Raw genomic sequence first — 22,132 nt, forward strand, 5'->3', positions numbered from 1 at the left:
TGAAGTCCTGTTGGATTTACAGCAACGAGTGTGGGAACACCCATGTACTGTCCCAGCAGTCAATAAGCGTCTAGACACTACTTACCTAGTGCAGCAGGCACCAGGTTTTCAAAAGGCACAGCTACCACATCAATCTGTGGTAGTAGAATCTGCCCAGAAAAAATCCAAAAGGATACGTCCACACTCCTCTGCTCCTCCAGGGAAGGATCATCATTTTCTGGACTCCCTGGGAAAAAAGGTGTACCAAGGTGCACTTTTATCTTCCAGAATCTCGGCCTATCAACTGTACATGACACAGTACCAAAGGGATCTCTGGAAGCAAATGGAGCACTTCACAAATTCTCTCCCAGAACAATTCCAAGAGTCTGCACAATCCATCGTTGCCAAAGGCCTCGAAGCTGGGAAACACGAGGTAAGGGCTGCTTATGACAACTTTGACACAGCCTCAAGAACAGCAGCAGCTGGAATTACAGCAGAAGATGGGCCTGGCTGAAGGCATCAGATCTCAGGCCTGAAGTACAGGACAAACTTGTAGATCTGCCATGCCGTGGAGATAACTTGTTTGGAGAGAAAGTGCAGGATGCTGTCCAACAACTTAAGGATCATACAGAGACCTTGAGACAGCTATCACAACTGCCTCCAGAACCAACCACCCAGGCCCCTAGACGTTTTCCCCGAAGGGAACCTAGACGTCCATATTACAGGCCAAGAAGGTACTATAATCAGCCTGCCAGACCTAGGCCTTCTAGACCTACCCAGCACTCTCAGGCCAGACAACAAAGACCAGCCCGTGCTCAGCCTCCTCCACAGACTGGTCCAGCCACGGGTTTTTGAACAAGAATCCAGAGATCAGACCCACCCTCCAAAACCCCATACAACACATACCAGTGGGAGGAAGAATTTCCTATTTCCAATCAAATTGGGAAAACATAACCACAGACCAATGGGTACTCTCCATTGTAGCTCAAGGTTACAAACTAAATTTTCTCACAATTCCTCCAGAATTCCCACCAACTTCCTACCCACAACAGAATTCCCAAATAATTCAGTTACAAATAGAATTATCCACCCTTCTGACAGCCAGGGCCATTCAACCAGTGCCCAGGTCTCAGCAGGGCGGATAATTCTACTCCAGATATTTCCTCATTCCAAAGAAAACTGGAGGCCTACGTCCCATCCTAGACCTCAGAAATCTCAACAAATTTCTAAAGAAAGAAAGGTTCAGGATGGTTTCCCTAGGCACAATGTTACCACTTCTTCAAACAGGAGATTGGCTCTGTTCTCTGGATCTTCAAGATGCTTACGCCCATATACCAATATACCCTCCTCATCGCAAATATCTACGCTTCAAGGTGGGCCTTCAACATTACCAATACAGAGTACTGCCATTCGGACTAGCTTCTGCTCCCAGAGTGTTCACCAAATGTCTGGCAGTAATAACAGCACACCTACACAAACAAGGTGTGCACATTTTCCCATATCTGGACAATTGGCTCCTCAGAAGCCACTCTCAACAAGGAGCAATACAGTCTCTCAACAAAACTATTGCTCTGCTACACTCTATGGGATTTCTCATCAATTATCCAAAATCACATCTAACTCCAAACCATCTCCTACAATTCATAGGAGCAGATTTAAACACCAACCTATCAAGGGCATTTCTACCAGAAGATCGAGCAAACACACTATCTCTACTGGCAAGCTCGATTCACTCCAAGAAACAAGCAACAGCTCATCAGTTTCTCACATTACTAGGCCATATGGCCTCCACAGTTCATGTCACTCCTATGGCAAGATTGGCCATAAGGGTAACTCAATGGACTTTAAGATCACAATGGATCCAAGCCATTCAACCACTGCATTCTCCAATTCAAGTAACCCACCAACTACGCTCTTCTCTACTATGGTGGGTGAACAAGGACAATCTGTGCAAGGGCCTACCCTTTCAACAACCAGTCCCACAAGTAACTCTAACTACAGATGCATCCACCTTGGGTTGGGGAGCTCACATAGGGAATCTCCAAACACAAGGAAAATGGACAAAGCTCGAAGCAACATTTCAAATCAATTTCCTGGAACTTCGAGCCATACGTTACGCTCTACATGCCTTCAAGGACTGCCTTACACACAAGACTGTTCTGATCCAAACGGACAACACAGTAGCCATGTGGTACATCAACAAACAGGGAGGGACAGGTTCGTACCTCCTTTGTCAAGAAGCAGCTCAGATATGGGGTTGGGCCTTGAACAACTCCATGTTTCTCAAGGCCACTTATCTAGCAGGCATTCACAATGTAGTGGCGGACAGACTCAGTCATCAATTCAAACCACACGAATGGTCCCTAGATCCTGCAGTAGCAGCCAGGATATTTCACAATTGGGGACAACCAACAGTAGACCTCTTTGCATCACATCTGAATCACAAAGTGGACAACTACTGTTGCCTATACAACCTGAACAACAGGCCATCCAAGGACACCTTTGCTCGCCCTTGGAACTTAGGCCTCTTATATGCGTATCCTCCGATACCTCTCATAACCAAAACTCTGGTGAAGCTACAACAGGACAGGGGGACAATGATACTCATAGCCCCATATTGGCCTCGACAAGTATGGTTTCCCACACTGTTAGACCTCTCAGTCAGGAATCATATTTGTCTGGGAACAGCTCCCACTCTCATAACTCAGGATCAGGGTCTGTTGCGCCATCCCAACCTTCAATCCCTATCCCTGACAGCTTGGATGTTGAAAGCTTGATCTTACAACCACTCAATCTTTCAACTAACATTTCCCAAGTTCTAATAGCTTCACGTAAACCTTCCACAAGGAAGAACTATGCTTCCAAATGGAAGAGATACACTTTGTGGTGCAGGCAAAAGGACATCAATCCTTTCACTTGCCCCACTAATTCCTTATTGGACTACTTGTACCATCTTTCAGAATCTGGTCTACAGACTTCATCTGTAAGAGTACATTTAAGTGCAATTTCAGCTTACCATAATCAGGTATCAGATGCACCTATCTCTACACAACCTCTTATAAAAAGATTTATGAGAGGTTTAATTCACCTAAAACCACCAATTAGACACCCAGTCACTCAGTGGGATCTAAATTTGGTTCTAACTAGACTCATGCGTTCTCCCTTTGAACCCATTGATTCCAGTGACCTAAAATTTCTTACATGGAAAACTATCTTCCTCATAGCCATTACATCAGCTAGAAGAGTTAGTGAGTTACAAGCACTTGTCACGTATGAACCATACACTAAGTTCTTACATGACAGAGTGGTTCTCTGTACTCATCCTAAATTCCTTCCTAAGGTAGTTACGGAATTCCACTTAAACCAATCTATAGTTTTACCCACATTTTTTCCAAGGCCTCATGCTCACCAAGGAGAAAGGGCCTTACATACCTTGGACTGTAAGCGTACTCTGTCCTTCTACTTAAACCGCACTGCAGCTCACAGGAAATCCAATCAACTCTTTGTTTCCTATGACCCAAACAAACCAGGTAAACCAGTGGGTAAACATACTCTATCAAACTGGTTAGCAGATTGCATACAGTTTTGCTATGAGAAAGCAGGCCTTCCTTTCCAAAGGCGAGTAAAAGCACATGCAGTTAGGGCAATGTCAACTTCAGTAGCACACTATCGTTCTGTGCCAATAATTGACATATGTAAAGCAGCAACATGGAGTTCTCTTCACACATTTGCAGCTCATTACTGTTTGGACAAACAAGGACGACAAGATTCGGCCTATGGACAATCTGTCTTAAAGAACTTGTTTCCAGTTTAAACCCAACTCCTACTACAACCGTACTGCTGTGATCTTCGGCTGACTCATTTAACAAAATATTACACTACAAAATGATTCAGCCTCTAGCTTGCTATTCACCCATATGTGAGGACTAGCATCCTGCTTGTCCTGGGATAAAGCAAAATTGCTTACCTTGTAATAGGTGTTATCCCAGGACAGCAGGATGTAGTCCTCACAGAACCCACCCACCACCCCGCGGAGTTGGGCCTTTTTAATTTCTTATTCTTTTGCTAAAGCTTTTGCTACATACTAGACTGAAAAGAGACACCTGTGGCAGAGAATATCATAGCATGCTGGGCATGCTCAGTGGCCTCACTGGGCCAGTCAAAAGTTTCTAGAAACTTTGACAGAAAGTTTTCCCGCCTGGGCTCCGTTCAATGACGTCACCCATATGTGAGGACTACATCCTGCTGTCCTGGGATAACACCTATTACAAGGTAAGCAATTTTGCTTTATAGATTATCCGTTCATTATATTTGATATGTTCCATGTAAACCGCCGCACTGGCGATAGTTATCTCTGTTAAATGTGAACCGGAGTGATATGTATTGTATACAGGAACTTCCGGTATATAAAAACCATAAATAAATATAATAAATAAATAAAATACAAATAAGAAATATAATTTAGCTGTAAAACTTGCTTGGTTTTATTCCCGGAAATTTTGGCTGTGCTGTGTTCCTGACTTGTTTCTGATCTGCTTGTTGGTTTGAATCTGAAGCTGACTGCATCTAGCAGGCAATCGGAGAACTACTAAGCAGGAAAAAAAATCCATCCTTGGCTTTTGTTAGCCCTCAGATTACAGCAAAAATAACTTCTCTAGCCAGGATATAGTGCCTTATAACAGTACTGTGCGCACTTGGTTGTGTGATATAGCTTAGCCTCATGGACATGCTTTTTCGAGTAAGAATTTTGCATGTTAAACAATTTCTTTCTTTCTAATATGTCCACTATTTTGTCTTAAATGCCATGTTTTGAAAGTGATTGCTTTATTTTCAGCCCCCAAGTCTCCTCCTGATTTGGATATCGATATGGAACTGTGGGACAATAAAACAATAACAAGTGGACTAAAAAACTACCTCAGGTGTGTAGATTGTATGAACTTCCGGACCATCGGTGCCTTGGAGCAGGCAATGTTTATCCAAAGCTGAACTGAAACTCTTTCATCTCTAATCCAACCCAGAAAAGTTAGCACCAAAAGCCATCTAATTGGGTCCATGGATAACTGCAAATAGTGAGTTCCAGGAGGCTGAAGCAGGTGAAATGTTCCATGTCCGTAGCACTAACCTTGCAAAAGAGGACTTTGGTCTGTACATATATTCATTTATTTGCTTTATAATTCTGCTATTCAGCCACTTCAAAACCAGGTCTCCAGTCTTTAATGGTGACAACTATACAGTCCCTAAGTCTGTGGTGCTGGAATCCTTCCAATTTTTAAGACTCTTGTAATTTCCTGCTTGTTGAATCCTGTGGCCTTCACTTTCTTAGAAACATCTTTCTTCTACATAATATCAGTCTAAAATCTGCTTATTAGTATTTATTGATTTAGAAATTTGTATACCGCACCATTATCGCATAAGTGCAGTGAAGGCCAACACTAAAACACGAGTCAATTGTCAAAATGTCCGCATTGCTGCCCAGTCCGTGGGTACTTTTACCCATGCTCTTTGCCCCAAGGCTAAATGCACATTTTTTTTTATTTTGAAAAGTGCCCACAGAGATTTGCACGGGCTTTTCCTGCAGCCCCCGCTTCTTCTAACCAAAATTATGCACGTAGTTATCTTCCCCCACTCTGGGAGCACCTTCACTACAATGCAGGGAGCAGCCCGCACCTCGTGGAACTACCTATGGACTTTCACTCGAGTTACAGGGTGGACAGTTGTCAGCCCTGCAATTTATGCTGGTCAAATGCTTCTTACCTGCGGAAAGCCCTTGAAAAGATTCTGTCCTTGTAGTGCATCTGACTTATTTTCTTTACAGTTATTTTTTAATTCAGTGCCAAATTGGACGTTTGCTTTGCTTGTTTTCAGTTTGGATAGCAAGGAGGAAACTACCTTTAAATTCAATGACTAATTGAACAGGAAATGCTTTGACAGCGGAAGCCATATGTTAGTATATACCAGATGTGAGGCCGAATTATTCAAATTCTTGATTGGAGCAATAGTTTACTAATGCCCCTCAGTTTTGGTTTACCTTTAAATATTAGGTTTAAAATGCTTATTTTTATTGTCAGTTTTGCAATTTTGTGGTTGTACGCATAATAACAGACTGGTTAATTTTCAAAAACCTGCTAATTGTACCCTGTTATCGAGAGCCAAATTTTTAGTCGCATCTAACCAATTATGTCTGTGGCTAAAAATTCCTAAATCGAACCGTAGTTGTGCAGTTAAATTTAGTTAGTACAGAAAAGAAGTTAGCACTGAAAAGAAGTCATGCGCTCACCTCTGGCCTCACCCCTTTCAGTACAGGCTATATTTGTGCATCTTGTCATTTTGTGTGCACAGATTTCACCAGTTGGGGTGGGAGTAGGGGACAGATTTTTATCTGGTTAGATTTATCGAGTTAGTAAGATAAACCTTTTGAAAATCCACCCCATATTATATTGGAGGCAAAGCAGTGTTTTTGAGGTTGGTGTGCTGTATTAATATTATCGTCATTCGGAGGGTAATTTTTAAAGGCATTTCCATGGGTAAAATGTTGCTTTACCTGTGGAAATCCGATAACGCAGGCAAACTTACCTGGATTGAATGAAGGCATTTCTGAGGATAGAGTTGGGGGGGGGGGGAGGGATTTGGACACAGACTATAAATACTTTTGTATTTTCATAAGCATGCTTGTAAATTTCCTCTAAATTTCTGTACAAATTAGCAGGTCCCATTGTGTGTGAGCAGTTTTGGTGGGGTAATTTTTTAAAGTTAACATGCGCCCATAAATGTGCTTTGAAAATGGGTGTAACTTTTAAGCATGTATTTGCTGACTTTCAGGCCAATACAGTAAAGTGTGGCCGCGGTTACCCTGCTTCTAACCCGCTTTCTACTCACAATTTGGCCGCGATTCACTATCCCTTTTAACCGATTCTTACTGCCTCTTTAAATCACCGGGTAACCCCTTCCGCCCGCGGCATGTATATTAGATGTAAACGATCGAATTAGCTATTCCCTCCCATTCAGTAACGCGCGCCCCGATTATTGCTTTTTTAACCTGTAGTTTTGCCGCGTGTTTAACCTGCTAACTTACCGCCTACCCTTACCCCTGCGTTAGAGGCAGGGGTAAGGGTAGGCGGCAAACTTTCCCCCAGCCCCCGCTCACCTGCCTTGGCCGTGTCCATGGGTGCCGGTCTCCGGGGCAGCCCCAATCCTCTCTCCCCTCCTCCCGAAGCAACTTTAACCAAAAGAAAACCTAAAAACCTAAAATCCCCTCCTCCCGAAGCAAGGCGCAGGGCGAAAAGCGACTCGACATGTAACGTGTAACCAAAGTTAACTTACTTTTTTATTGCAGCCCTCTCTGCCCTCCTCCGGAAACGCGCACCGCGGCTCCCCTGCCTCCCAGCGGCAGCCGGCTGCGAAAGTGGCCCCTCCGGCGAAGATGGATGCACGTAATGCACCGGCCCCCAAGCCAGCGAAAGCGTATGAACGTACGCTGTGACGTCACGCACGCCCGTTCATACGCTTTCGCTGACTTGGGGGCCCGTCAATTTGGGCGCTCAAGCCAACGAAGCGCATGACATCACGGCGTACGTTCATACGCTTTCGCTGGCTTGGGGGCCGGTGCACTACGGGCATCCATCTTCGCCGGCGGGGCCGCTTTCGCCGCCGGCTGCCCCCGGGAGGCAGGGGAGCCGCGGTGCGCGTTTCCGGAGGAGGGCAGAGAGGGCTGCAATAAAAAAGTAAGTTAACTTTGGTTACACTTTACATGTCGAGTCGCTTTTCGCCTGCGCCTTGCTTCAGGAGGAGGGGAGTTTAGGTTTTCTTTTGGTTAAAGTTGGGATCCACTTCCTGGTACCTGTCATTTGAAATGACATTTGAAATGACAGGTACCAGCGCACCCAGGATACTGTATAGGCGCTGTTATAAGCGCCTATACAGTAAAATGGATTGTGCTTCATGGACGCGCGTTGGACGCGGCTTGCATTTGCTTGCCATTTAAATAGAATATCGAGCGGTAGGTGATGCAGACTGTGCGTGCGGCAAACACGGGTGCGCCCGGCACTAACGCAGCTCTTTCTACCACTCCTTACTGTATCGGCCTGTTTCTTATGCGTGATGTTACTGTGCAGTACAATTTAACTAGTTTAGAAGGCTTGTCTAGTTAACTTGATGCAAATATATTTTACTGCCAAAGATGAGAACAGAGCTATAAGGTTCTGAAACTCAGGCTGGAGGGGGCTGAGCGTTGCGTGAAGGCTATATCCTCTAGGTCCCAAGACTGGCTTTTGGACATCTGGCATGAGCTCTCTACTGGGTGTCCTGGGAAGCAGTCATATAAATGCTCTTAAAGCCAGTGATTTGGTGTCATGGTTTTTTTTTTTTTTTATAGCTTATAAAGCCTGACTTCATAGTAAGAAAACAATAATGGGAAGAAAATTGGAGAACTAAATAGCCAATAAAGTCATCTTAACGTTATTGTTTTTTTTATTTGTTTTGTTTTATTACAAGCAGATGTCTTTCAGAGCCACTGACGACATTCAAGTTGCACAAAGATTTCATTCTTGCAGTTAGTAAGTAAGATATTTGTAAACATTTTATAATATTAATTAGCTCATCATTGTAATATTCAAACATATAGTTCATATTTTGTTGTATTTCGGATACTTATCCGTTGCAAAAGTAAGTTAAGTATTCTTATGTTAATGCACAAAAAGTTATAACTTAAATTGCATTTTGAACAGTCAAAATGATATTTTCTAGTTTTTTTATTAAGCTTTTAAATGAACACCCCCTCCACACCCAAGTATTGGCCTGTGAAACAACGCAATATGGGTTTATCTCCTCTCTGCCATTCATTGCTCGCATTCTCCTCCAGATTCCTTCCTTCCTTATGAAGAGGATGCTTCATAATACCAATAGTCAATAGTCTACAGAAGCAGGTAGGAATGGCAGTGCTTAAGAGAGACTCTTCTTGCATTGAAACTTGAGTGCAGTCCTAAAAAACAAGTGATGAGCAAAAGAAGCTTGAATGATAAAACTTGTGACTGTGAAACAGCAATCAAGTTGAAATAAATAAATAAATGTCTTCCTGACCTCTTGGAGAGAGAGGTACCAAACCACATAGTGCTTTCAGTAGCCCCTATCTCATTGGGGAAGTTATCTCATAGAAGCCTCTGTGTGCGCCCTTGTTCAGCACAGGTATATTGAATACAGTCAGGCATGTAGGCAAGCATCGCTGTCAGAAAGGATTTGACACATCTGGAAACAGAGGACTGCCAGCTGTTTTCTGCCACCCTCTGGAGGGAGCCAGTAACTAGATAAAGCAAAACCATCATTACTTTCCCTTCATTTATATACATGAAAGGTGGTCAACAAATAAATACAGTTATAAGCATTGAAGATATGAGGACCAAACATGCTAGAATAACACTCGGATGAACCTGAAAGTGACTAGAAAATATAATCAGGTGAGCAGATAGGCTTCTGTGTGTATTTCTCAATTATAGCAATGGACTAATCAAATAAATTACTTATAATCATTGATGTCCCTTAAAGTAGTCTCTCTTTTACAACATTTATGTTAATTATAAAAACTATCTGTGATAAGGCCAAGAACGGATATATCATATCCATTTGTGCGGTATATAAAAAATTTTAAATAAATAAATAAAGTCCCAAAAATTCACTTAAAATATTAAAAATGTTTAGTCACTTCTAACAACTGTTAGCTGGGGTGTATTAATTTACAAAAACTCACAGCACCTAGAGACAACATATGATGGAGTCTGAGCCCTAACCATAAGGCAGTTTTATACCCCCACTGCCTCCCTCCATGCACGTGAATTCTTTCTGCATCCCCAGCTTGTCTCCATCAGTTTCCCTTCCCACTCAGCCAGCCTGTCCTGATCCAACCCTAGTCAGGCAGCCCCTTCCTCCATCCCATGAACCAGTCAGCCAGCCCCTCCCCTCCAGAGCTCTGCCACATTGCCCCCTCCAAGGATAGCCAATGCTTACAGTACCACGCTGCTTGCAGTGTGTTTGAGCCAGGCGGTGCCTGTTCTCTTGCCAGAGTGAGCCCACGAGAGCAGCGCAAGAGCACGGACATCATCCCACAGCTCAAACTCACTAAGAATCACACAGTGCCAGAGGCTGCTCTGGGGGTGGTGTGAGAAGGCAGCAGCAGAGCAAGGGGGGAGGAGCATGCTTGTGGGAGCAAGCCATTGAAATGTGAAGGTCCCAGTGGCCTTTGCTGTTCTTGACCTTGGCAGTAGCCGAAATTCTGTGGGACGCTTGGTATCTCTGGGAGAGGTAAATCTGCACAAATTTCTCATTGCACAGTTGGGTAGAATTCCCCCAGGAGTATTTGTTGAAGGCATCCCCTAGCTAAGAAATCCAGTTTGCGTGCCGTGGTGAACCTGCTCGTCTTCAGAGAATGCAAAGTTGTTTCATTGCAACACGGGTTCACTCGGGGCAAATTGACCATGATCTGGGCCCCTGGCCAAATAAGAGTCTTTGACCCCTAACCACCCTTCCGAGTCTAGGGGAGAGTTCTGTGGGCCCTTGGGCACCACCTTATTTCCGTGAACAGTCAGTTTGCCCCTGTGTTCACTGAAGACAGCAGGTCACCAGTTAGTTAAGCTCTCATTCCTTCCCTTGGGAAAAGTTCTTTTCCTTATCCAGCTTGGCTAAACTAGAACTGAGATGCACTGCAGAGTGTAGGAAGTCCCACGGATGTAAGGCTACAGGCACTGGAATTTCCTTCCACTCAGCGCCATGCGCAGTCACATGACTCGTGCATGACTGAACTGCTCTCATCGAACAGCAGCTAGATGAGCACTTTTGCTTTATTTGTGCTCCACTAGTTAGTTATAGATGCACCCCAGGTACTAAACCATCCAAAAAAGACAAGTTTTATGATACTCGTAATCACGTTTTTCGTTCAATGCAGTGAAGAATTTTTTTGTAAAGCTGTGTCAACTCCCTTGAGGGAGACTCAGCTAATTGATAAAGACCGGCAGAAATAGATGCAGAGTAAGAAAAGTGCAGATATGTTTTTTTTAAAGTGTGCAATAACTCTAGAATCTCCAGCATCTATAAAGCTTGTATTGTATTAGCTACAATTTTGACATATCTTTGTTGCTGTATTACAGAGTCTGACGACCAAAACTACAGGGTTCAGGCAGTCCACGCACTGGTTCATAAGCTACCAGAGAAAAACAGAGAGATGCTGGACATCTTAATCAAGCACTTGGTCAAGTAATTTTGCAGCTCCGTTCTTTCTTATCTGGATTTAGTTTTTTGTAGCTTTAAGCCATTTGGGGCAATTTCTATAATTCTAATTTTAAAATGTTATTTCTTGGAAATAATACCATTGCTTTTATTACCACTATTTGTTTTGTTGATTATTAGGAGGACCTCCTTTTTTTCTGTTTGTATGGATAAATACAAATATTTCCCTCTGCATGTTTCAGTTATATACAAGAAACTAGAGCTGCAAACAAATGCCATCTATGCTTTAAAGCAGGTGGAAAAGCATTGGAAACCTTACTTAGATGGTTCCAAGTTTTGCATTTTCCATACTCCCACTGGTGCCAACTGAAACATCTTGGCCTGCGGGTCAATTAGAGTCACTATGAAAGCTGGAATCAGTACATCACATTGAGCAGTGAAAATCAAAACTGGATTTAAAAGAAAAATCTTAAAAAAAGAGGAAAAAATCAAGACCACCTTTATTTTTAATTGGCATACTTATTGAGTTTCATCTGTGTGTATATATGTTTAGCCTCTAGAAGTAGAGTTTTTAGCAACTGGCAGGGTGGGCACCAGCACAAATGTGCATCCCACTGACTGCTGTGATGGGTACGCAGGTGGCTTGAAACGTACATGCATACATACAGACGTACCGACAATAATGTAGCTCAGAACCTAAGGGATGTACATGGCAAACTGTGCAGGTAGTTTAGAGAATAGACACGTACATTCTGCTGCAGGTTTCCAATGGAAACTGGGATTGTCGGCAGGGCTGTAGGGAAACAGAGGGCTGCATGATGGGAGGAAGCCAGAGTGATGGGTGGCCTGGAAAAGAGGGTCGCAGGATCTGAGGAAAGCAGATGGACAGGTAGAATAGAGCACGATTGGATGGGAAGGACAAGGGAAGGACAAGGGAAAAGGGCTGAGAGTGTTGGGGTCAGGCTGAGGGTGGTGGCAAATATCTGGGACAAAAGTGATAGATGGAGGGACAGAGTGTGTTGAGGTCAGGTTGGAAGGGGAGGAGAGACTGGGCAGGGGAGGAAGAGAGTGCTGTGGTTAACTTGAGGGGAGCGCGTGCTCAGCATTTCCAATCTGACACATCCTCTGATGAATTTTCAGCAGGTATCAGCATATTAGTAATTCACATAAAAAAAAGAAAGAAATGCAAAAATATTACTGCAATATATATCTAAAGAAATAGATTTGTGAAAATAATGGAAAAAAATAAAAATAAGTAAAAGAGATCCAGGAGCCCAAAATGAAGGTATCCTGTCCAATGGATGCTTCCATCATCTTGTGTCCTCGTGTGAGTGACTCTTATATCTTTCAAAGGCTCTTTTTAGTTAGGTTACTGACTCTGAAATTGAGCCTTCAGAGGTTTTTGGTTTCCTGACAGATTTTCAACCTTCCTTCCCACTCCTACCCTGCTAATCAGTATATTAATGGAACAGCAACATTTTTGCTGTTCCAGGTGATCATTTCCTTTCTATTGATGTCACCTTTCTTTGCTCGCATTCCTACTGTATGTAGTATATTTTCTAAAATCATTTTTTACTAGAAATATTATCAACATTGCATCAAGCCAGTAAAATCTGGAGCTTTGTATTCTTTTTCTTTACAGTAATACAAATCACAATTATAACACTGATGCTGGAGGATTCCTCCAAGCACACAGCCCTATGGTATATTGCCACAGGATTTCTATAGTTTTGTAATGCCAATAAAATTACGTCAACAAGCATGCAAGTATCATATTGTCTCCAAGTGTGAGACTTGGATGTTTTCCAAAATACTTCAAATGGCTTGCGTGACACAGGCAGAACACATGTGGTTCTCCAGTGGCTGTTCTTCATATGTGGTCTTGTTTTCTTTCCATATATGTTTGATCTGGGCTGCATACTGCTCATGTGCCATACTGAATAGAGCCTTAATAATCGGTGAAGTCTTAATATTAGTGAAACCTGCTATTGGGCTTTCTCCTTGTGGTCATTGTTTATAAGCTGCCAAGATTGTAACCTGTTTGGTAAATATTGGCCTTGTACTAGTCTGTCTGTGTTTAATTAACTTTACTACCTTACTTTACGGAGTGGAGGACCTGAAAAAGAAAATGTTGCATGCCTTTCACATGCCGGAGGGAAACAGCAATTTTTTGACCTGAAAATGGCAGCATTTCCTTTATTTTTCATATGGGATTCTTAAAACTGTAGTATCTGCATATATTTAGCTGAATATTCAATAGAACATATCTTCTGCTGAATATAGGCAGCTAGAGTTACCAGGATAAAGATAGCAAAGGGATCGATCCCTGTTCAGATCTCTGTTCTGAACGGGATTGCTCAGTTCTTGGGTAACCGACCACTCCTAGCGGCAGTGAAGTGAATAAAGGAATGTCTGCTGTAAAGGCGGGTTTCTCTCAGCTGTACCAGCACTTGGATATTCACCCTGTGGGAAGAGGCCAGAGCCATTCCTCCTCTTGATGGGCTACAGGGGGTGGGGGTGGTGCCCCATTTTCTTAAAAAGGGTAAAGGAGATCAGACTGTGGCAGCCATCTTTATAACGCTGGGGTGAGGGGAATCTAGCAGTGGGAACACTTCAATAGGGGGTCAAAATGAGCCACAGTGGCCTCCTCATATATTTTGAATACTCGAACAAGCCAGGGGACATCAGGGGGCGGTGCACAGTAGCCACCTTTATTTATAATACTTGATCTTTGGTGGGGGGAATTGGGCAGATGGGAGAGGAATAAGGCCACTACTAGCCTGTTGAAGGTTTTTTCTGGCTATAACACTGAATATAGCTGGTTAGGTTTAACGATGTTCGGGTAAACATACCTGGATAACTTTAGACCTGCTGCCCACAAGACCAGACATATCCAGTTACACTTAGCTAGGTAGCGCTAAATAGGAGTACTATCCATGCCTCTACGCCACCCCGTTTATTTAGCTGCATAATGACTTATATGGCTAAAATGTATTTGCTGTGAGGGGTGGGAGAGTAAAAACTTGGGGTTTTGTTAGGCCAAGCCCTGAACATAGCCAGACAAGCCCCTTTGAATACTGACCTCTTAGTTAAAAGTAAACTCACAGAGGTCTGCAGTATAAGAGCAGCCACAAGGATTTTAAACTCTTGCAATGTACAGATTGTTGATTCATAATTTTAAATCTTATGTTTACTTTTCTGATCAATTTTTCTGAATGTGTGTTTTTACTTTTGTGTTTAATGTACAGGGTTTCATTGCACAGTCAGCAGAATCTAATGACAGTGTCCAATCTTGGTGTTATCTTTGGCCCCACTCTCATGAGAGCTCAGGAAGAAACCGTGGCTGCCATGATGAATATTAAGTTTCAGAATATTGTAGTTGAAATTTTGATAGAACATTATGAAAAGGTATAAGTAATTTGAACAGCTGCCTCTTCAAGTATTTTCTGATAAAGTCACTATAAGTGATTACAGGGTGGGTCTGTGTTGATCTTCTCATCACTTTTATCAACTTCATCTAATATTATTTTATGTATCTATTTTATATTCCACCTTTCAGACACTTCAGAGCAGATTGCTTTCAGGTACTGTAGGTATTTCTCGGTTCCCAAAGGGCTCACAATTGAAGTCAGTACCTGGGGCAGTGGAGGGTGAAGTGATTTGCCCAAGGTCACAAGGAGCAGCAGTGGATTCTGTTGCCTATTTTCACCACACTCAGTACAATGCTTATGACATTAGAAGAACTCATTTCAATGAGTTAATTTTACTTCATTACAAAGAATATATTTAGAAGTGATATGCTTAGGCCCTGCGAGGGAGGGAAGATAGCAGACCCTGCCAGACAACAAGCAGAGAGTCACTCCTCCAATACGTGGGCTGCCAAGGGGTATCCATGCCATCTGGAGAGATGCATGAACAAGTTCTTACATTTTAAACCTTTGCAGCCAATATTGAGAAGAAGCTTGCCTCTTAGGAATTATGCCAGGCAAGTTCACTGGGGAAATGAATAATTTAGGAGTCTTTTGTATGTATCCAATATCTTGTAATAAGTGTTGGATCATTCCACATTTCTTGCTTGGGCAGCGTATTCAAGTTGTGTACTGTGAGGTAATTTTAATCCATTTTGTCTTCAATAAAAGGTTCAAAAATACTCTGAGAGGGTTAGCCAAGCGCACCCGGGATTGTTGATAATTTTTCTAAATAAAAAAATATATCACATCAGGCAGTTGTCCTTAAATTTTCATTTCATCCATTGTGAACAATTGCTTTTAAATGATATAGCCATAAGTCAAATATATGGTCTTCATTCTTTTTTGTTTGTAGCATCTGCTGCTGCATCTCTCCTGATGACATGAGCAGGTTGGCACGGGTACCCCTCGCCAGTCCAAGTGTTGGAGGAGTGACTCTCTGCTTGATGTCTGGCAGGGGCCACCAAAGGGGCATCTGCTATCTTCTCTCCCTCTCAGGGCCCGAGCATATAACTTCTAGATATATTCTTTGTAATCAAGTAAAATTATGTATTTCTTTTCATTTCATATACATTGTACTGAGGTGTCAGAATCTGCTGGCATTCTATAGAAAGGATGGCTCTTATATTCCCTGATACTACATGGAGGATGAATATGTGCTGAAAAAATACAAAACAAAAAAGTAATCTAGCATCTCTTAACGTTTTAGTTGTTATATTTTAATACATGTACATCTGTTGTATATAATCAGGATAGTATGTGCATTCTTTAAAAGAATGTTTGGATTTCTTTAAAGGAGTTTTTCTGTGAAATCATTTTGAGGCTCCTATTCTGCAAAATTCCTGAGCCATGCACATGCTCAGGATTTTGATATGTGCTATTGCATTTTATATGTATATTGATTGTTATTTTTGTTATTTTTTTTATAGCATTTAACATCTTAATAAAGGTCAACTCTTACAGAATAAGAAATTTCTTCAAATACAGCTTATTCATGTATATTATTATTTTCAATTAACCAAATATATCATAGGAAAATAGAGTACCAATTAAACAGCAATCTAAGGGGGTCATTTTCCAAGGAGTTACCGCAGGAGATAATTCCGCAAATTGCACTAACAGCCGTTAATGCGATTTGCGAATGCAAATTTTTAATTTTGTATTCAGGGGGCGGAGCATATGTTAAGTAGGAAAGAGTTATCGTGTGCCGCGAAACAGCCACAGTGTTAGCGTGGTTCCTAACGCGGCCAATAGCTACACCTCTTTCATTTGCGGTACACTGTGCACTAGAGGCCGGTAAAGGTTTATTGCAGTTCATGATCAGCCTGTTTCAGGAGAGAGAGAGAGAGCGCGAGAGAGCGAGAGCCTTGCTATAGTGCCTCCTCCCTAGACAGGTATTTGTATCCCTATGGTAGGCCCACCTAGTAACTCGAGGTGGGGATTAGGTATTAGTGTAGGGGGTTGGGGGCCACTTTCACATTCAACATGAGACGTACGAACAGAACAGTGGTCTCTTGTGAAGATTTGATGGCCTTCGGAGTGAGGAAACTCACTCCAAGATGAGATTTGGACAATGTTCTCTCCACCTAGCTTGTTGCCCAGGTAGAGTGTCCATCAAGCTAGGTGGAGAGAACATTGTCCAAATCTCATCTTGGAGTGAGTTTCCTCACTCCGAAGGCCATCAAATCTGCACAAGAGACCACTGTTCTGTTCGTACGTCTCATGTTGAATGTGAAAGTGGCCCCCAACCCCCTACACTAATACCTAATCCCCACCTCGAGTTACTAGGTGGGTCTACCATAGGGATACAAATACCTGTCTAGGGAGGAGGCACTATAGCAAGTCTCTCTCTCTCTCTCTCTCTCTCTCTCTCTCTCTCTCTCTCTCTCTCTCTCTCTCTCTCTCTCTCTCTCTCTCTCTCAGCATACTGAAACAGGCTGTCCAGAAACATCGTGAACCGCGATATATACTGGCAATGTAGCACAAATTGGGTTAAGAGCATGTTGCATAGCTGTTTTTGCAATACACATGCTTATTAGCATAAGGTAACACCCCTGTTTTGGTATCGCATGTGATATTGGAAAATGAGGCCCTAAATGAAGCAGTTAACAAAGAAGGAAATTAAATCATTTTTTTTAATGTTTTAATCTGCCCTGGGTCCTTTATAATGCAGGGCAGTATATAAATTGAAAATATAATATAAATATGTGGAGCTATTTGGACCATAGCAATTTTTTCTCATGATGCAAAAACAAAATATATTTGGGCTGGCTGAAAGGCTATACTATTCATAGCATCTCTTTTAGAGGAACCCAGCTCAAATATTGGCAAAGATATTAAAGTAAATATAATTGCTAATATATCAAGAGAAAATGGATATGAGGGGTCAGTCTCAACTTATATTCTATGCTGAATGATTTAGACTTATTAACTACCCTTTTGAAATAGAATTCACCCAAAGCAATGTATAGCAAGTTAAATAGGACATATCATAGCAGTAGCATCTTAGGCCACATCAAAGAGTAGTAGACACCACGTCACTCCAAATTCCTAAAAATATGGGTTCCAGAAACTTTTAATATCCTTATATACACCCTTGTTGTAGAAACTTTTACATTGGCATCATATCAGCACCAGTAATTATACTTGTATCTTTGTGCAATCTAGCCTTAGTATAAACATTTTCCAAGTTTTTAAAATATATTACACTTCCTCTGTTCACTCAATAAAATAAATGTTTTATATATTTTCTGCATTCCTCTTTTGTTTGGATAATATTCGGATTGTAGACCTAACTCCCTCGATAGCATTCTGTGTGTATATATACAGACGAACACACACTAGTTAAAACTACCCGGCATTGCTTAGGTTTTCTGCTTCATAGCCTATTTAAATTTTAAAATCAGACAAAAGTGAAAAAAATCTATATTTTATTTTATTAAATAATTAACAAAAATATAGAAACTTAAAGAACTTCCATATAAACTACATTGATAATATATAAGACTTCTTCCATTGCCTGACTCTAGAGAGCACAACATAGCGATTATTATAGAAGAAGATTAAAAAGCAGCGGCTCAGAATAGATCTCTGGGGCACTCAATAATGGAGTACTTCATTGAGAAAACTGACCATTTACTCCTACTCTCTATTTTCTGCCTTTTAACCAGTTTGCAATCCACAACAGTGGCATAGCCAAGGGTGGGCCTGGTTGGGCTATGGCCTACCTGCTTTGGGCTCAAGCCCATCCAATCAGGGCTTCCCAACACCAAAAGAAGAGTCATGCAGCAATGGCTTTGCAGTTCCATCCCACAGCAGCCAAAGAAGGAGAGGGCTACCACGGACCTATTCCACAATAGCTGAACAAGAGACCTTGTGTGTGTGTGTGTGTATGCAAGTGGGAGCCTGTATCTGTGAGTGAGAGTCTCTGTGAATGGGAGCCTGAGAGAGTGTGTGTGTGAACCTTAGAAAGGAGCCTGTTTGTGGGAGCTTGAGAGAGTGAGAGCCTGTGTGTGTGTGTATAGGAGCATGAGAAAGTGAGAGCCTATGTGTGTTAGACTGTATGTGTGTGGGAACCTGAGAGACGGGGCTTTGCAGTCATAGCATATTGTCTTGGTGCACTGCACCTTCCACTCTTCAGAATGCAACCTGGTGGCCACAGATAGACACAACATCCTGACCGACCAACCAACCAACCAAACCTTATATATATATTTAGAGAGAGAGAGAGAAATGCTTAACTTCACTTTTTAGCATCCAGACAGATGAATCCAACACCAGTGGGTTATGCACCTCTGCCAGCATATGGAGATGAAGCAAACTGACATCACAGTATATTAACTCCTGCAGTGACATCAGCCTGTCAGTATTCTCTGTCTCCAGCAAATGATGGACGTGCATTTCCCTACTGGGGATTGCTTTACATTTAAAAGAGAATTAATTGGATTGCCCCACTCTCCTGTGGTGATACCTAATGGCCCACCCCCAGTTGAGATTCCTGAAATGATTTCCGAGATCCCTCAAATGAGTGCCTTGGTCCAGAAGCTGGTTATAGGTCGGCATGGGCTTAGCTGATTAAGCAGCTGAAAGACAGTGGGTGCAGGAAGCTGGGCGTGACAGTGATGGTATATTGCTCCCCTCCCCCCACCCACAGCTAGAGACCATCTCTGTACTCGGCCGGGAAAGCTGAGCTCAGGTATGTTTTGAAAAAATAACAAAGAAACAAAGAAATAGTCAGAGACAGAGTGGAGGGGTTAGTTTAGGACTTTCTCTGGTCTCCGTGCTCGGTGCGCCATCTCGACTTGTGTTACCGCTCCTGTAGGGGTTAAGGGAATAGGACAGCCTGGCGGGTTGAGCAGCCCAGTTGGGCTAGGCTCCACTGTTAGGCTTCTTTTTTGTGTGCCACATGGTAGGCTGCAGTGGCATTTTGCATGCCTTTTTTCTGCGCAGTCGGCTGCCCTCTACAGGATCGTCAGTGCGTGCAAGTGCATCCTGCTGTGCGTCTGAATTGTGCGTGCGGCCTGTGTGTGCACTCTTAAGCTTATCGGTTGTGTGCCAAGGTTTGGGGTGATGACAGTACGCTTAGCCTTTTGGTGCACAAACTTGGGAATCATAAATTTTGTTTCAGCAGGGCATAGGCTGGACACACTTCCTCAGTCGTCTGTTAAGCATACTCATGGATTAATGGTGCCAGTGGCTAAGAAACCTAAGCATCTTTCTCTTTGTGCTGGCTGTCATATTAGGGTATCTCAGCCTGAAGTGCCTTCTAACTTATGCCAGCGCTGCTTAGAGGCTCAGGGAGAGTTATCGTCATCTGATTTTACTAAGGCTAGATCTTCCCAGCCTAATGATGACCTGGTTAAGGGTATGTCAGGAGGGACGCCTGATCTTGGAACTCTCTTGACTGGTTCTTCAGCAGGGTACGACAGCTTAGTGGGCACCATGCAAGTGCCTCCTGGTCTTGGCATGGAACCTTCTGCCTTTTCCTGGATAGAATTTTTTCAAGGATTGCAATCTTTCCTTCAAGCGCAGTCCTCAATACTGTCCAAGCCTTTCAGTTCAGATCCTCAGGCGGTAGCCTCCCCCTCATCTGGTATGACGTTTAAGCACCGAAGTACACCTCGAGCTGCAGGTGTACTTGACAAGCTTCCAGATGGCACTGATGATGAGGCAGATCCTGACTCCCTGGAGGATGGGGAAATCCCTCTAGGGCTGGAACTGAATAGAATTATGTAACGGTTCTTTCATAAATATGAATTACCTGTCCTAATTTCCCAGACATTGAAGATGTTGGGAGTCCTTGGGGCAGATTCCATGTCTGAGCCAAAGAGAAATCCAATTTTGTTTTCTTTGCATAAAGCCTCTTGTTTTTTTCCCGGTTATGGAGGCCATTCAAGAATTGATTGATCTTGAATGGGATGCCCCGGAGGCAAATTTTAAAGGGAGTTGGACCTTGGAGGGTCTGTACCAGCTGGATCCTGTGGTGAACGAGTGTCTGTGTTTTCCAAAAGTGGATGCGCTTGTCTATGCCATCTGTAAATGGACGACTATCCCCGTGGAGGGAGGAGCAGACTTGAAGGATGTGCATGATGGAAGGATTGAGGCCACCATTAAGCAAACATTTGAAGCAGTGGCAATGACATTGCAGATAGCTTCCTGTTGATCCCTGGTGGCCCGCTCTTGTTTGCTTCTCTCTCGGGAGGTTGAAGACTCTGGTATGAATTCCAGGGCAGTTATGGGACATGCCACCACCTTTTTAGCAGATGCAGGCTGCGATTTGGCCTGCACCTAGGCTTTGGTAATAGTAGCCAAGCATCAGTTATGACTGAGAAATTGGGTGGCTGATGCAACCTCCAAAGCTAATCTTACAAAATTGCCTTTTAAAGGCTCTCTCTTGTTTGGGAGCGAGTTGGAGAAGCTAGCCAGTAAGTGGGGCAAATCCCTAGTTCCTCGATTGCCAGAGGATAAGAAGCAGTCACCGCACCCCTTTAGTATGAGGGGTTGTCTCAGGAGTTCCAGGTGTTTTTGAACCTACAGATGAGGCAACCTTTCAGAGGACTTGTTCTTTTGGCAGGTCTCAGTCCTTTCGTCCCAATCAGCTCAAGTGAGGAGTGGGCTCAGATAGTGGAACCTCCCTAGCATCCCAATGAAGGTTTGCTGACCCACTCCCTGGAACAGGAGATAGGGGGACACCTCTCTCTTTTATCAGAGGTGGGTCGAGATTACATCAGATCAGTGGGTCCTGGAGGTAATATGAGAAGGATATGTGCTGAGTTTTGCAGTATTCCTTGGGACATGTTCATTATGTCTTCCTGCCATTCTCTGCAGAAGAAACAGGCAGTCGAGAGTACGCTGTAAAGGCTTCTCAGTCTAAGGGCTGTGGTTCCAGTACCCACATCTCAAGAAAATATGGGTCAATATTCCATTTATTTTGTTGTGCCCAAGAAGGACTCCTCCTTTTGGCCCATCCTGGATCTCAAAGGAGGCAACTGTCATTTGCAGGTGACTCACTTTCACATGGAAAATATTGCACTCAGTGATAAAGGCTGTACAGTCAACGGAATTTCTGACCTCCCTTCGTTTTCTGCCGAGCAGGAACCTGTTGCAGCAGGGGCCTGTCCTTCACAAAGCTCCAACTCAGTTTTGTCTTATGGTATGGCCCTTGAGAGGGCTCACTTGTTGAAATGTGGATATTCTACTGCGGTGATTGATACTGTGCTATGAGTACGAAAGTACTCCACTTCCTTAGCTTATGTGTGGTTTGGCTAGTGTTTGAGGCTTGGTGTGAAGATCAAGGAATGATTCCTCATTCACTTAGGATCCCACTCATTTTGGAATTTTTGCAGGATGGGTTGAATAAAGGGTTGGCCCGTAATTCCTTGAAGATAAAGGTAGCAGCTCTTGCCTGTTTCAGGGGCCAGGTGAATGGTGAATCCTTATCGTCTTATCCTGATGTGACCCGTTTCTTGCGGGGA

General features: G+C 43.0%; 1 protein-coding gene across 3 annotated transcripts in view; it reads left to right on the forward strand.

The window, feature by feature from the left end:
• Positions 1-22,132, forward strand: part of ARHGAP42 (Rho GTPase activating protein 42) — a 605,600-nt gene that overhangs the window by 520,992 nt on the left and 62,476 nt on the right. For all 3 annotated transcript variants that reach the window (XM_029602393.1, XM_029602394.1, XM_029602395.1), the window contains 4 exons: positions 4,814-4,898; positions 8,473-8,531; positions 11,112-11,217; positions 14,439-14,598. In XM_029602393.1, the coding sequence (XP_029458253.1) occupies positions 4,814-4,898; positions 8,473-8,531; positions 11,112-11,217; positions 14,439-14,598 (410 nt within the window). The remainder of the gene's footprint in view (positions 1-4,813; positions 4,899-8,472; positions 8,532-11,111; positions 11,218-14,438; positions 14,599-22,132) is intronic.

Source organism: Rhinatrema bivittatum, chromosome 5 (assembly GCF_901001135.1).
Source record: "Rhinatrema bivittatum chromosome 5, aRhiBiv1.1, whole genome shotgun sequence".
Classification (NCBI taxonomy): domain Eukaryota; kingdom Metazoa; phylum Chordata; class Amphibia; order Gymnophiona; family Rhinatrematidae; genus Rhinatrema; species Rhinatrema bivittatum.